The sequence below is a fragment of the Ursus americanus genome, chromosome 12, assembly GCF_024610735.1.
Source record: "Ursus americanus isolate L20-20 chromosome 12, mUrsAme1.1.p, whole genome shotgun sequence".
Classification (NCBI taxonomy): domain Eukaryota; kingdom Metazoa; phylum Chordata; class Mammalia; order Carnivora; family Ursidae; genus Ursus; species Ursus americanus.
In genome coordinates, this window is record NC_142138.1 from 63764608 (window position 1) to 63777275 (window position 12668).

At 47.6% G+C, this 12668-nt stretch overlaps 1 protein-coding gene across 6 annotated transcripts in view; it reads right to left on the bottom strand.

Moving 5' to 3' along the window:
- The window catches only part of CD58 (CD58 molecule), a 42158-nt gene that overhangs the window by 19289 nt on the left and 10201 nt on the right, over nt 1-12668 (bottom strand). For all 6 annotated transcript variants that reach the window (XR_006780301.2, XM_045801425.2, XM_045801427.2 and 3 more), the window contains exon 2: nt 6200-6490. Coding sequence is in view for 5 of the 6 variants with exons in the window: in XM_045801425.2 (XP_045657381.2) it covers nt 6200-6490 (291 nt within the window). In the remaining variant the exon portion in view is untranslated. The remainder of the gene's footprint in view (nt 1-6199; nt 6491-12668) is intronic.

Sequence of the window (12668 nt, forward strand, 5' to 3'; positions counted from 1 at the left end):
TGCACTTGAGAAATGGGACTGATGGTTCTAGATTCTGCATGTATCCATGCCTGCCGCTGCAACTAGGCTGGGCATTTCTCAGGGGCCTGAAACCGAGCTTTCTGGTTCCTTGGAAATGTTCCATAGAAGCATTTCTCAAATATCAACAGGCACAAGAAATCACCAGGAGTGTGTGTTAAAAATACAGACTCCAGGGCCCCACCACCCCCAGATGCTGCTGATGGGGGTGCTCTGTGTGTTCTGTCATAGATTCTAGTTCGGCCAACGCCTAGCATTTCGTTCAACACTTTCTGAACCCAACAGAGGTACCTCATGAGCCCCTCGGGCTGCACATCTCTAAGGGTAAAGACTAGATACTCCTCACCTTTTACCCACAGCGCTGGACACAACGCAAGGCGCACAGGTGGCTCCTCAGTAAGGAGCATGTATGTTGGACAGACGGAGGGATGGGTGGATAGATGCATAAATTCAGGGAGATGGTTTCAAATTATTCTCTCCACTGTATAAAAGGTAAATTCTTCAATCGGCACCTCCCCCCCCCCCCCCCCCCCCGCGAAAAGGAAGGGTGTGGTGGCTAAGAGCCTGGACTCAGGAGCCCGACTGCCTGCGTTCACACGGCAGCATCACCAGGAAGAGCCACTTGCCCTTGGCCAAGTCACCGAATCCCCGTGGTTAGGATTCCTCTCCTATACAATAGAGAAACACACAGTGCCTCCCCTTCACGATGGAGACGAGGGTCAAATGAGGTCATACGGATAGTACCTGACAGAGGGATTAACGCGCACTGCCTGCACAGTCACGGCAGCTATCATAGAGTGCATGGCGAGAAGGCAGGGGCCCCCATGGGCGTGCGTTACATGGCCAGGAGTTGGGGGTGTGAACTTGCACTCTGGCTGGCTGTGTGACCGTGGCCCACAGCTCTTGTGGGAGCTGGAACACGTTTAAGAAATCATCCAGCCCAGGCCTCTTCTACAGAGAAGCCCATTGCTACATCTGTGTCGTTTCCACCTGTAAAATGGAATACAATACTCTAAAAGACTGGAAAGGTCTAGTGGGGTATGAACGTACTTTGAAAGAGCCTGCGTGGAAAAGCTAGCATAATTTTCTGTGTGGTTAGAGCTCCCTTCACTATCCAAGAGCTCTTTCTGGTGGTCTCACTTCAGCACGGTCACCAGATAGCCAATGTGGAAGAGCCCATCCCACTCATGGGAAAGGATAGACACCTTCCTGCCTCATCTGGCTCAGAACTTGGCGTCTAGAATCCTCATACTCTCTCACTGCCCATGGGACTCCCCACAGCGATAGCCGACAAATATTAGTTACACCTATACCTTAAGCAGCATGAAACTGGCAGGAAATGTACTTACGTCATCCTTAAGACAACTTAATTTATAATGAATGAATTCAGTGCACTACTCTGTAAGACTGAGAACTGCTTATACAGATCTGATGATATTTGCGTATTTCTCTTAACTTTAATAAAAAGTCATACCACTTCGGATCATTTAAGGGTAGAGTAGTTAACTCTACTTATGTGAACATTACCATCTTCAATGCAACTAACAAGAGAAAGAACTAATAAACATTGACGGTGGAAATTTGAAGGGGATTTTGAGGGAAGAAGGAAACCAAGTACCAACATACATCCAGAAGGAAGTAGATGGCCTGAATTGAGGGGGTGCCAGGAAATCCCCCTGTCTAAAATATCCTTTCTGAAAATCTCCCATTAGGCCTGGTGTCTCCGGAAGATCACCAAATCACTTAGGCATTAACATACCCCAGAGGAAGTAGGCCTTCCTCATTTCAAAAAAAAAAAAAAAAAAATATGACCAATCGTTTTGTCATTCAGGTGTGAAATCCTGAGTCATTTTATGTCTTTTTATTTTTATTTTTTTTATTTTTATTTTTTTTTAAAGATTTTATTTATTTATTCGACAGAGATAGAGACAGCCAGTGAGAGAGGGAACACAAGCAGGGGGAGTGGGAGAGGAAGAAGCAGGCTCATAGCAGAGGAGCCTGATGTGGGTCTCGATCCCAGAGCACTGGGATCACGCCCTGAGCCGAAGGCAGACGCTTAACCGCTGTGCCACCCAGGTGCCCCCATTTTATGTCTTTTTATAACCAAAATCTAAATTTGCTTGACTCTTTCTTAGAAGCATCTTCTCTTTCTCTCCTTTCCCAACATCTACTAGCAGGACCTGTCTCCCTAGAAGACCACAGTACCTTCCAACCTGGTGCCCCCCCCCCAATCCACCATCAACACCTACCATCTGATTAATCGTCTGAAAATAGACTTCATCAAGTCACTTCTCTGTTCCCGCATTAGATACAGTGTCTCCCCACCGTCACAGGCTAAAATCCAGACGCTCAAGCCGGGACTTGGGGTCCCACATTTCATGCTGTCCAGATCACTATCTCCTGATCAAAACTCACGTCCCCTGGACTCTGATGCTCTGTAGGTCTTTGCTAATTAGGCTTCCTAAGGGCTATTCAGATGGTTTGACTCCTGAAATCAAGCACCCTAGCTGAGTGACCATGGAACACTACATCAAAAGCTAATGATGTACTGTATGGTGACTAACATATCATAATAAAATACAATAAAATAAAAATAAAAAATAAAAACCAAATTATTTTTAAACATTTCATCAAGTTTAAAAAGATAAGTGTATTCAAAAGTTTGAACTCAGTGTAGGGCTCTTAAAATAACATTCTATTGTTATCTAAATATGAAATCAATCTTATTAGTTGCTGGCTCTATAAACGGCCAGATCCCCAACCTGCATGTTTTAAAAATTCTGCTTCTTCAAAGGCATCCACTGGTTCTTCGAATGGGATGCCCGCAAACCTTAACAAGCCTCACTCTTCTAAATGGAGTCGATCATCTTCTGGACAAACCAGCCACCCAGTCTGAGAGCCCCCATTTCTGTCAACTGCAACTCCCACTTCCCAGTCGCCTCGTTCAATGTATTGACTGCCTAGTGCCTGTTGAGGTCCCTTGCTGAGCTCTGGGGCTACAATGATGAACAAGAGAGACATTCTGTCTTCCTTCCAATGTCTCCAGCAGGCCAGGCAGGTGAACTGGTGAATAACAGCTATTCATCCAGCTCATCACCCCGTCCCATTCCACTGAGACTGCCTCTAACGGGACTTGGAGAGCTCCGACTTGAACTTCTACGCCGGACTTTCTGTCTCTTCTCCATTCCCTGCAAACCATCTTACACACTTTTCTACCAGTTGGATCTTTCTTGAACACCTCTGGCCTAGAGGAGGTAGGGCTAGAACAACACCCTCTTCTAGGAGAAAACAGTGAACCTGGGACCCCACAGAGGGGAGAGATGGGTACAGGTTCAAATGCTGGAGGGAGCACAGAAAAGGCAGCAACTAGGGCAACACTAGGATGCCCAAAAACAGAAAGAGCTGATCATGGATGCCAGATCTCATACAGCCTTGCACTATAGATCTCAGCTTTAACTCAGAGTGAGACGGGACCACTAGAAGGTTCTAAGCTGATGAATGACATGCTCCGACCTCTGTTTTAAGATCACTCTGGCTGCCTGTGTTTAAAAATGAACTGTGGTCATAATATATGTAAGTCAGATCATTATACTGTACACCTCAAACTTACACGGTGATATAGGTCAGTTATACCTCAAAAAAACTGGAAAAAAATTAAATGTAATTAAATTTGTAAAGAACACAAAATGCCTCCTATAAGGGGCAATGGTAGAAGCTGGGTGGCCATCAGGCGGCTGCTGCAGTCCTCTGGATGAGGACGAAGGAGCCCCGGATCAGCCCCAGAGGAAGTGGTGAGAGGTGGTCAGAGGCTGTAAAACCAGCAAAATTTCCTGGTGGGATAAACATGGTGTTCGAGAGAAAGAGGAAGAGAAACATGGCGTCAAGGATGACATCAAGGTTTTAGCCTGAGCAAGTGAAAAGGAGGGGCTCCCGTTAACCAAGCTGGGGGAAAGATTTGGGGAAGAACAGGATTTAAGGGAAAGTTGATGAGCTCACTTTGGGACACATGATTTGAGAAGCCCATCAGCTAGATATCCCAGTGGAAATACAGAGGAAGTGGTCAGAAACACACACAAGGAGCGCAGTGGGGCTCCGGGCGAGAGATCTCAATCTGTGCATTATCAGCATCAAAATAATATTTAAAGCCCAAACACAGGATGAGCTCCCCCAGCTGGGTGTGGATGCAGGCAGAGCGGGGTGGCTCAAGCCCTCCAGTCTCCAATGCTTGCAGGTTGGCAAGATGAGGGATCCAGCCAAGGACGCCGAGAAGGACCAGTTAGTGAGCTAAAAGAAAACCAGAATAGGGTGGTGTCCTGGATGCCAAGAGAAGGCCGTGTTTCAGAGGAGAGAGTGATTTGCTTGCTATGTCAGATGCTGCTGAGTGGCCAAGAAAGATGTGGTGGGGGGAACATGAACGGCTCACTGGCTTCATTAAGGAGGAGATCAAGGGTTCTGGTACAGTGAGGGGATGAAAGCCTGTTTGGGGTGGGTTAAAAGTAAATAGGAGAAAAGGGGTTAGAAAGCAAACATAGACAACCCTTCCAGGAGATTGTCTACAAACTCAAGATGGCAAGTGGGTGGTACCTGGAGGGGTGGAGGGGGCATCAGAGGGCTCCCGGGGCTGGCGTGAATGTTTGACAGCATACTGAATGCTGGTGGGGTCAGGCTGACAGTTCATGGAGGACACTGCTGCAGGAACAGAGCAAGGGCAGCCACTAAAGTGGTGTCCCCAAGGGCAGTGGCAGGAGGCAGGGCTCAGGGCACAGCGGAGGGTTTGGCCCTCTGTGAGCAGGGTACCCGTGCTTAAGGGCAGGAAGACTGAGGGGGACAGCCTATGGAGATTCTCCTCCGAGCACTTCTCTTCCCCAGTGAAAACAAGAAGCAAAGCCTTCAGCTGAGGAGTGTGTCTGGAGAAGAGGGTCTCTGAGGCTTGAGGAGAGGAAGGATAATTGCTAGGACACTGGGGGACATGTTGGATTTGACTGAGGCAAGTGACCAGAAGCTTCATGTGTGGGGCTCTGCGGGGCGATGAGTTTCTCTGCAGCCATAGTGCGTGAGCTCAGAATAGGCAGTGCACTGGACTGGACCTGCTTGCACAGGCCATAGGAGTACGGCCCATTTAAAAAGGAGAGGGATGGGGCGCCCTGGGTGGCTCAGTCGGTTAAGCGTCTGCCTTCGGCTCAGGTCACGATCCCGGGGTCCTGGGATCGAGTCCCTTCTTCTCCCTCTCCCTCTGCCCCTGCTTGTGCTTTATCTCTCTCTCAAATAAATAAACAAAATCGATACAAAATAATTTAAAACATTAAATTTAAAAAACTAAAAGGATCAAGGAAACTAAGCAAGTCTTCTAGTGCGTGAGCCCAGTGAGTGAGCATATTCTGGCTGCCAAGGAGGACAGAGGGCCATGTGAGGTGAAGGGGTGGCAGTGTGGGCACAGCGGGGGACACCTAACATGACACAGTGGAGGGCTCTGAATGAGTGGTAATGACAACTGCTAGGTTCTATCCATGGGGAAAGGGGGGTGGGGGTGGATGGATGACAAGACCATCACAGGAGAGGAGGGCAAGGACTCAGAAGCCAGGATATTGGAATTATATATTTAAATATTATAATCTCTAAGAATTATGACAGCAGGAACATCAGAAACAGCAAAAGTGAGTCAGGGATTCCAATGATCCAGAAACGTTGGGATGTATCCATTGGCCTGTAGATGACAAGGAGAATAATCTGGAAGCATCGATGGTAAGTGTGGAGGAACCTGGACTCCATCTCCAGTTCCCGTGTAAAGTGATGCAGGAGAGAAAAAAATCCACTTCCCAGGGTGTGGTGCAGGTGCAAGCAGGCACTGTAATTCCTAGAGCATCATCTCTCAATGGAGCTCAGAGAGTTCTGAGTTCATTGCTGCCACTACATCCCTTTCCAGAATATTCCTAGCAAGACAACTGATGCTGCTGGCAACAACTCTGCCCAGCTGGGGCTGCTCCCTCCACCTCAGTCACACCCTCTCCTCACTCAGAGGAGGACGAAGGGATGGACACTGGCCCCTGTGTGCCAGGCAGGACAACCCCGACAGCCTCAGAGATTGAATTCTCTTATTTCTCAGAAACCGTTCATTTGTGTTCATCTCTTAAAACAGTTGGAAAGTTGCCATTTTAAACAAACCGATTTATGGAATACTCACCAATCACATGCAGAAAGAACGAGATGTCAATGCTCGAAGGTTCGATTCTATACTCAGCTTCATCCGATGATGTTAGATTGAAGATGGTAAGGGTTCCTGATGTGGTGTCTAAATGAACTCTGTTTTCAAAAGGTGGGAAAACATGAGGGGAAGTGCCTTCTTCCCATTCGATGACTTTATCGTTACTTTTTGTCCACAGGAGCTCTTTAAAGTGTACGGACCTTTGTACATTGAAAGTTACGCTCTCGTTCACAGTTCCGAACACCACCTTGCGCTCACAGCTGATGGAGTCTAGGAGGGAAAAAGAAATTGGTTAGGAAAACCAACATGACTTTATAGAAAACAAAAAACCATCCTCCAAGATGCTCTTTGGGGAAAAAAAAGTTAAATTTAGCAGTAAAAATAATTCATCAGCTACTTTTCGCACGAAGCCGATACACTGTTGATGGCAAACAAGCAAGTAGGACGTGTTTGACCGTGCGGAGCTTACTCTCTAGTGGGGGCACTGGGGCCCACGTAAATGCAGGAAGTGGATTCAACTCAGATGGAGCACCACCAAGTCCCCGCTAGGGACTGCGGGCAGCGCTGACAACATGACAGCCAACCAGACAGGTGTAACTCGAGGCCCTCCAGAAGCCCCACTGTGCAGGGACGACAAAGCAGGCCCGGGGAGCCACTTCCTCGAGGGCTTTCCCCAGGAAGTCGGGCTGACGCTCCCCAGGGGCATCACCCAAGGGCTGGGGGAGGGGGGGGAGGAGAGGTAATTGTACTGAGAGAGGAAGCAGAGCCTCCAAAAAAAAAAAGCAGGCCCCAAGTCGAGAAGGAGCTGGGTGTATTTGAGGAAATAAAAGCAGCTCCCCATGGCTTAGAGGAAGCAAGCAAGCGGGTCACAGGTGGGGGGTTAGGCTGGAGCGTACGTGAGTGGGGGCGTGGGGGTGTCAGGTAAGACATGCTAAGGGTTTGGGATGGAACCTAATGGCAAGGGACAGCCACAGGACGGCTTTCCACACAAGCCCGGCATGAAGTCACTGAAGTGTTGGTAGGCTGACACCACCTGCGGAGTGGACAGAGGAGGCTGGGGACAGGCATGCAGGCAGGGAAACCAGAATTGAGGTCAGTGCCGGAGCAATGAGAGGGTGGCCGACTGGGCAGACCAGAGCAAGGTGTGGGTGGAGGGGACAGACAAAAGGGCAGACTCAAGAGAGCAACAGGGTTTAGTGACTGGAGGTGGCGGGTGAGGGAGGGGGTAGCTCCTGGTGTTGGTCAGGCATCCTTCTTGGCTACCTGCCAGGGGCTACCAGCTGAGATCAGAAACAACGAGTGGGAAGCCAGCCAGCGGGGGTGAGACACAGACTCAGGACATGGGACTAGGTTCAGTGGCATGGGGAGCACGGGGGAGCTGGCTCCAGTTGTCCCCCGTCGTGACTCAACTGTTAGCATCACTGCCAAGCCTGGCTGATAGCCTGAAATCCACATGGGGGAGTATTTACAGCAAAGGAACTCATGCTTCAAACGGAGACTCCTGCCTACTCTGCACCAATCTGGTTGTTAAATATTTACTACCACCACTAGACTGGGATACTCTCAATACCCCAACATGGGTTTAAATGCACCCGGTTCCAGACTTCACTCACTTGTTAAGAAAGAAGTGCAGCTGTTAAGGGAAAGACATTAAAGATAAATTAAAACTTGATTGAAGTTTCTGCCTAATAGCAATCAGGGTAATTGAAAGAGCATGGGAAACATCAAGACTATTAAAATAGTCCAATTGTAGGCAAATGTGTTCAGTAATTTCAAATAAGTAGTAAATATCTCCCATTTGTCTATTGCGAGGATTTGTAGAACCATCTCCCTTAATTAAGGGGGACTGCCCACAGGACTACACCCACAGCCCTCGTGGCGGTGTTGATCATGCCCTCTCTCCTCTCACACTCCTCCAGAGCCCACGGGAAGGTGGATGAGAGGGGGCAGGATCTGAGGAGTGAGGGTCTATCCACAGCCACTAGTGGAGGCTCGAAATGTCTTGTGAGTGAATGCATGAATGCATGAATGGGAGTGGGTGGGCTGCTGGGGGAAGAGAAGCAGTACGAGATGAACCTTGGCTGCATAAAGGTGGATGGCTGCTGTCTTCCCAGGGAGAGGAGATGTTTCCTGGGCTTGAGAACAGGAGGAAGAAAGAAGTCAGGAATGGAGCTAGTGCTGGCAAGAAGCAAGGGAAAGGAGGGGGGAGACCAGTTCCGAAAAATTCAGTTTTGAGCTAGAAGAAACTCTCAAAATCATTGAGTCAAACAACCCATTTCACAGGCGAAGTGACAGGGCACCAAGAAAACTGAAGGACAAGGTCACTGAATGCCCCCTTGCTGCCAGCGGTGTAGTCTCGCACCCTATGTCCCTTTTAACGCCTGTCACACACTGCAGTAGCGGTGCTGACCACGTCACACAGGGGCAAACAGGCTTCACATGGGCCGGCTCACGGCAGCAGAGGGGCCAGAACGCAGAGCTGCCCACTCTTTGTGCAGCTCCGCCTTTCACAGCAGGCTGGTCCTGGTACTCATTCTGGAAATAGTCACTGGGCAACTCTACCATGTGGGGACAGACACAGTCCCTGCCCTCTTGGAGCTCACTTTTTGTTAGGGAAGTCAGACTTGATCCAAATAATTGGACCAACACCCTGTGGCAGCTGTGCTCAGGGCCAGCAAGTAGAAGCACAGGGCGTCACTAAAGAGGACCCACCTGGGGAGCCCATGAGGGTTAGAGACGGCTTGTGAAAAGGAGGAGGAGCAGCGAGCCCCACCAAGCGCGGGTGGGGGTGGGGTAGGCCCATGTCCAGGGACAACAGCTCCCGAAGGCAGGAGGGCCCGGCCATGACAAGAGGGGCCAGTGGGCTACACACACAGGCCGGGGCCAGGCCTTGGAGGCCACAGACAAAATCCTGCCCTGCATATTGAGATGGGAATGCGACCAAAGAGTTTCAGACAGGGTGGCGACAATGAAGATGAACTCTTTATTTTAAAAATGTGTTTAAAAACAAAATATACATAGACATAGATGTAATTTTATATAGACGCAGAATGGTGATATAGACGTTTAGCAGTCTTTTCTGGCCTGTGTGTGTGTGCGTTTGTGTGTGTGTGCGCGCGCGTGTGTGTGTGCGTGTGTGTGTGTGTGTGTGTATGTGTGTGGCTTGGATGCCTTACCCCATCCCCCAAGCCCTATAACCACCCTCAGTCCGGGAATCTCCATTGACAACTCAGAATATAACCTTTGCTTTTTCTCTCCCTGCTCAGATCATCAAATAGAGACGAAGCTATATCACACATAATGCGTGTGTGTATATATATGCGTATATATATAATTACATGGCTTGTCATGATTTAACAAAAATGGTCTTACGCATACGTCTCTGCATCCTGCCTTTCCCATTAAGAATACCTCATAAAACTCACATCAAATCCACTGGCATGGCAAGACTTCATTCTTTTTAAGGGCTACATGTTATTCCAGGGTATTAATGAACCGTAATTAATTACCTGTCCACCCCTGCTGAACACCCCTTTGGTCCCTAGCTGCTTCTACTGCAGTAACTGTTACGACTATTCCTGTGTACAGAAATGTGTATGTATGGTTTCATATCTGTGGGACAGTGTTCCTGGAGTGGGGCTGAATTAAAGGGCAAACAGATTTTTTATTTTAAAATTCTTTTTTTTTAAGGTTTTATTTACTTATTTATTTGACAGGGAGAGAGAGAGAGAGAGCACAGGCAGGGGGAGCAACAAAAAGCAGAGGGAGAAGCAGGCTTCCCACTGAGCAGGGAACCTGACGTGGGACTCAATTCCAGGATGCTGAGATCATGACCTGAGCTGAAGGCAGACACTAACTGACTGAGCCACCCACCGCCCCAGATTTTTTATTTTGATAGAAGCTGCCACACTGCTTGCATTTGCAATGTACATTTCCATCAGAAACACCTGAGTTACCTTCTCCTTGCACTCTGTAAGCATCCGGTGATCTTTTCTTTCTTTCTTTTTTTTTTTTTTTTTGCACATTTAATTATCAGACATAGAGTGACATCTCATTGTTATCTGAATTTGCATTTTCCTGACCTCTAGAAATTTAAGCATCTTTTGTGTTTGTTGGTAATCTGGATCTTCTTTTCTGAGAACCGTCCTTTTGTATCCTTTGCCTTTTTTTTCTATTGGGTTGTTTGTCTTTTTCCCATCAAAGTTAATGAGTTCCTTACATGTTATAGAAATTTGTGTTATCTGTATTATAATTTTTCTCCAAGGTGGGTGGTTGGTGTCGTTCCCTAAGACAGGGGATGTGGAGGAGAGCCAGGCTGGGACTCGAAGATCCTAATTTCAGTTTCAGACACTGTGTGGGGTCTGTAAGACTCCCAAGTAGAGATGTCCAGTAGGCTGTTGGGTACACAGGTCAAGGGCTCACAGGAGAGGATACAGACTTGGGGATCATCACATTTGTAGTGGCTACTGTCTAGCATTCCCTTCCCACAGTAAAGTTTTTCCATTGCATTTCCAAGACTAACCCTGAAGTAAGTTGCTGATAGGATAACTGCCAATGAACAAGAAGAACAGGAGAAAGGGGAATGAGTTGTTTCTCAAAGGTCACACACCGTGAATGAATGAATGAATGAATGAATGAACGAATGGATCTGCACACAAACAGCAGCAAAGGAAAAGAGTCAGCAGTGAGCTGGTTGCTTTGCTATCGGAGTGGTGAGAGAGGATGCCAACTTCCCATGCCAGGGGCAGAAGGGTAAGTGCCCTGACTCTCAGGCAGATGGGCCCAGCGGAACTCTCAAAAGCCTCCCACACAAGGCTCCCTCAGCTGTAAAATGTAAATCATAACGCCCACCACAAACGATTGTTTTGAGGTTTGAATAAGATTGAGAGTCTTAACACAATGCTGAAATAAAGTTGGCTTTCAACAGGGCTTTCCCTCCTTTTCTTGCAGTGAGTCAGGGCACATCAATGCCTTTGTTGTATGTGATCCTGGCTGTGTGACCACTAAGCGTGGTGTGAGCTTGCATCATTTACAGATAGAGGAAGAGAAAAAAATGCATTAGTGATGGCCCAAACAGACAGTCCATGCTAGCCAGCATTTTTTAATTGTTTTGAAGAATACTGAATGATTTTTTAAAGATAGGATGGTACCTAATACGAACAGATCGAGAAATCATATATCTAAAAACAGCTCCAACTCCAAATATTTTGTTGCAGTGTCCTTGCAAAACATAATCATCACACCCAATTTTAATGATTCTTCTTATATCGCTTGAAGTCAGAACTGGAACTCAAATATTTTGCAGATGATGTGTCCTGATTTTTGACTTAGAAAATATGGTCACCATAACTACTGAATTAAAGAGGAGGGATTCCCACTCCAGCCACAAACTCCTCTGCGTGTTTTCACTTGGGTCCTAGGATTGTCATTGACTGCTATTTTTAGTAATCAAACACTTGTATAGCACTTACGATCTGTGAGGCACTGCTGGAAGAGTTCTACAAATAGGTACCCAGTGAATCCTCTTAAAAGCCACACAACACTTGGGGCGCCTGGGTGGCACAGCGATTAAGTGTCTGCCTTCGGCTCAGGGCGTGATCCCGGCGTTATGGGATCGAGCCCCACATCAGGCTCCTCCGCTATGAGCCTGCTTCTTCCTCTCCCACTCCCCCTGCTTGTGTTCCCCCTCTAGCTGGCTGTCTCTATCTCTGTCAGATAAATAAATAAAATAAAAATCTTCACACACACACAAAAAAAGCCACACAACACAGGCATTATTTTTGACCCTACTTTGCAGATGAGGAAACTGAGGCACATGAAGATTAAGCGACTTGCTAGTGAAGTGGTAAAACTGGATTTGAACGTAGGCGGTCTGAGCCCAGAATGCTCATAACCACTATTTCTTATTTGGCCTGCTATGCAGCATATGGCTATTAAAGACGTACATGACACAGGATTTGTACAGATGCGGTTTCTAGAATGTACTGGGACGGCTCTACTTGAGACTCAAGCATGCCTCTGAAACCTACGGGTAAGGTACCAGGCCCAGTGGTCCCCAAATCACTGAAAGTCAGGGCCCGAGGGGTCCTGAGAGAACAAGAGTCTGTGGCCCCCAATGCCCTCACTTCATATACACGAGGAAATTGAGGTCTGACTGAGCAAGAAAGTGGTAAACCCAAATCCCCAAAATGTGACAACCTGAGTTTTGTGATGGTGGTGTTGCAGTTTGCAAGCGACTTCAGATATGACAAAGGGACATGGGACGGGGCTTCATAATTAAAGCCCATGAGAAATGAAGTTGAAGGGAGGGCCTAAGAGTCTGCACTCCTCATGGGTAATGGCAGGTACCATGCGAGACGCAGAGAAAGGACAAGAGAAGCTTGAATGCGGGGAGGAAGAAAAGCCGGAGCCAAAAAAAAAAGAAAGAAAAGAAAAGGAAAACAAGAAA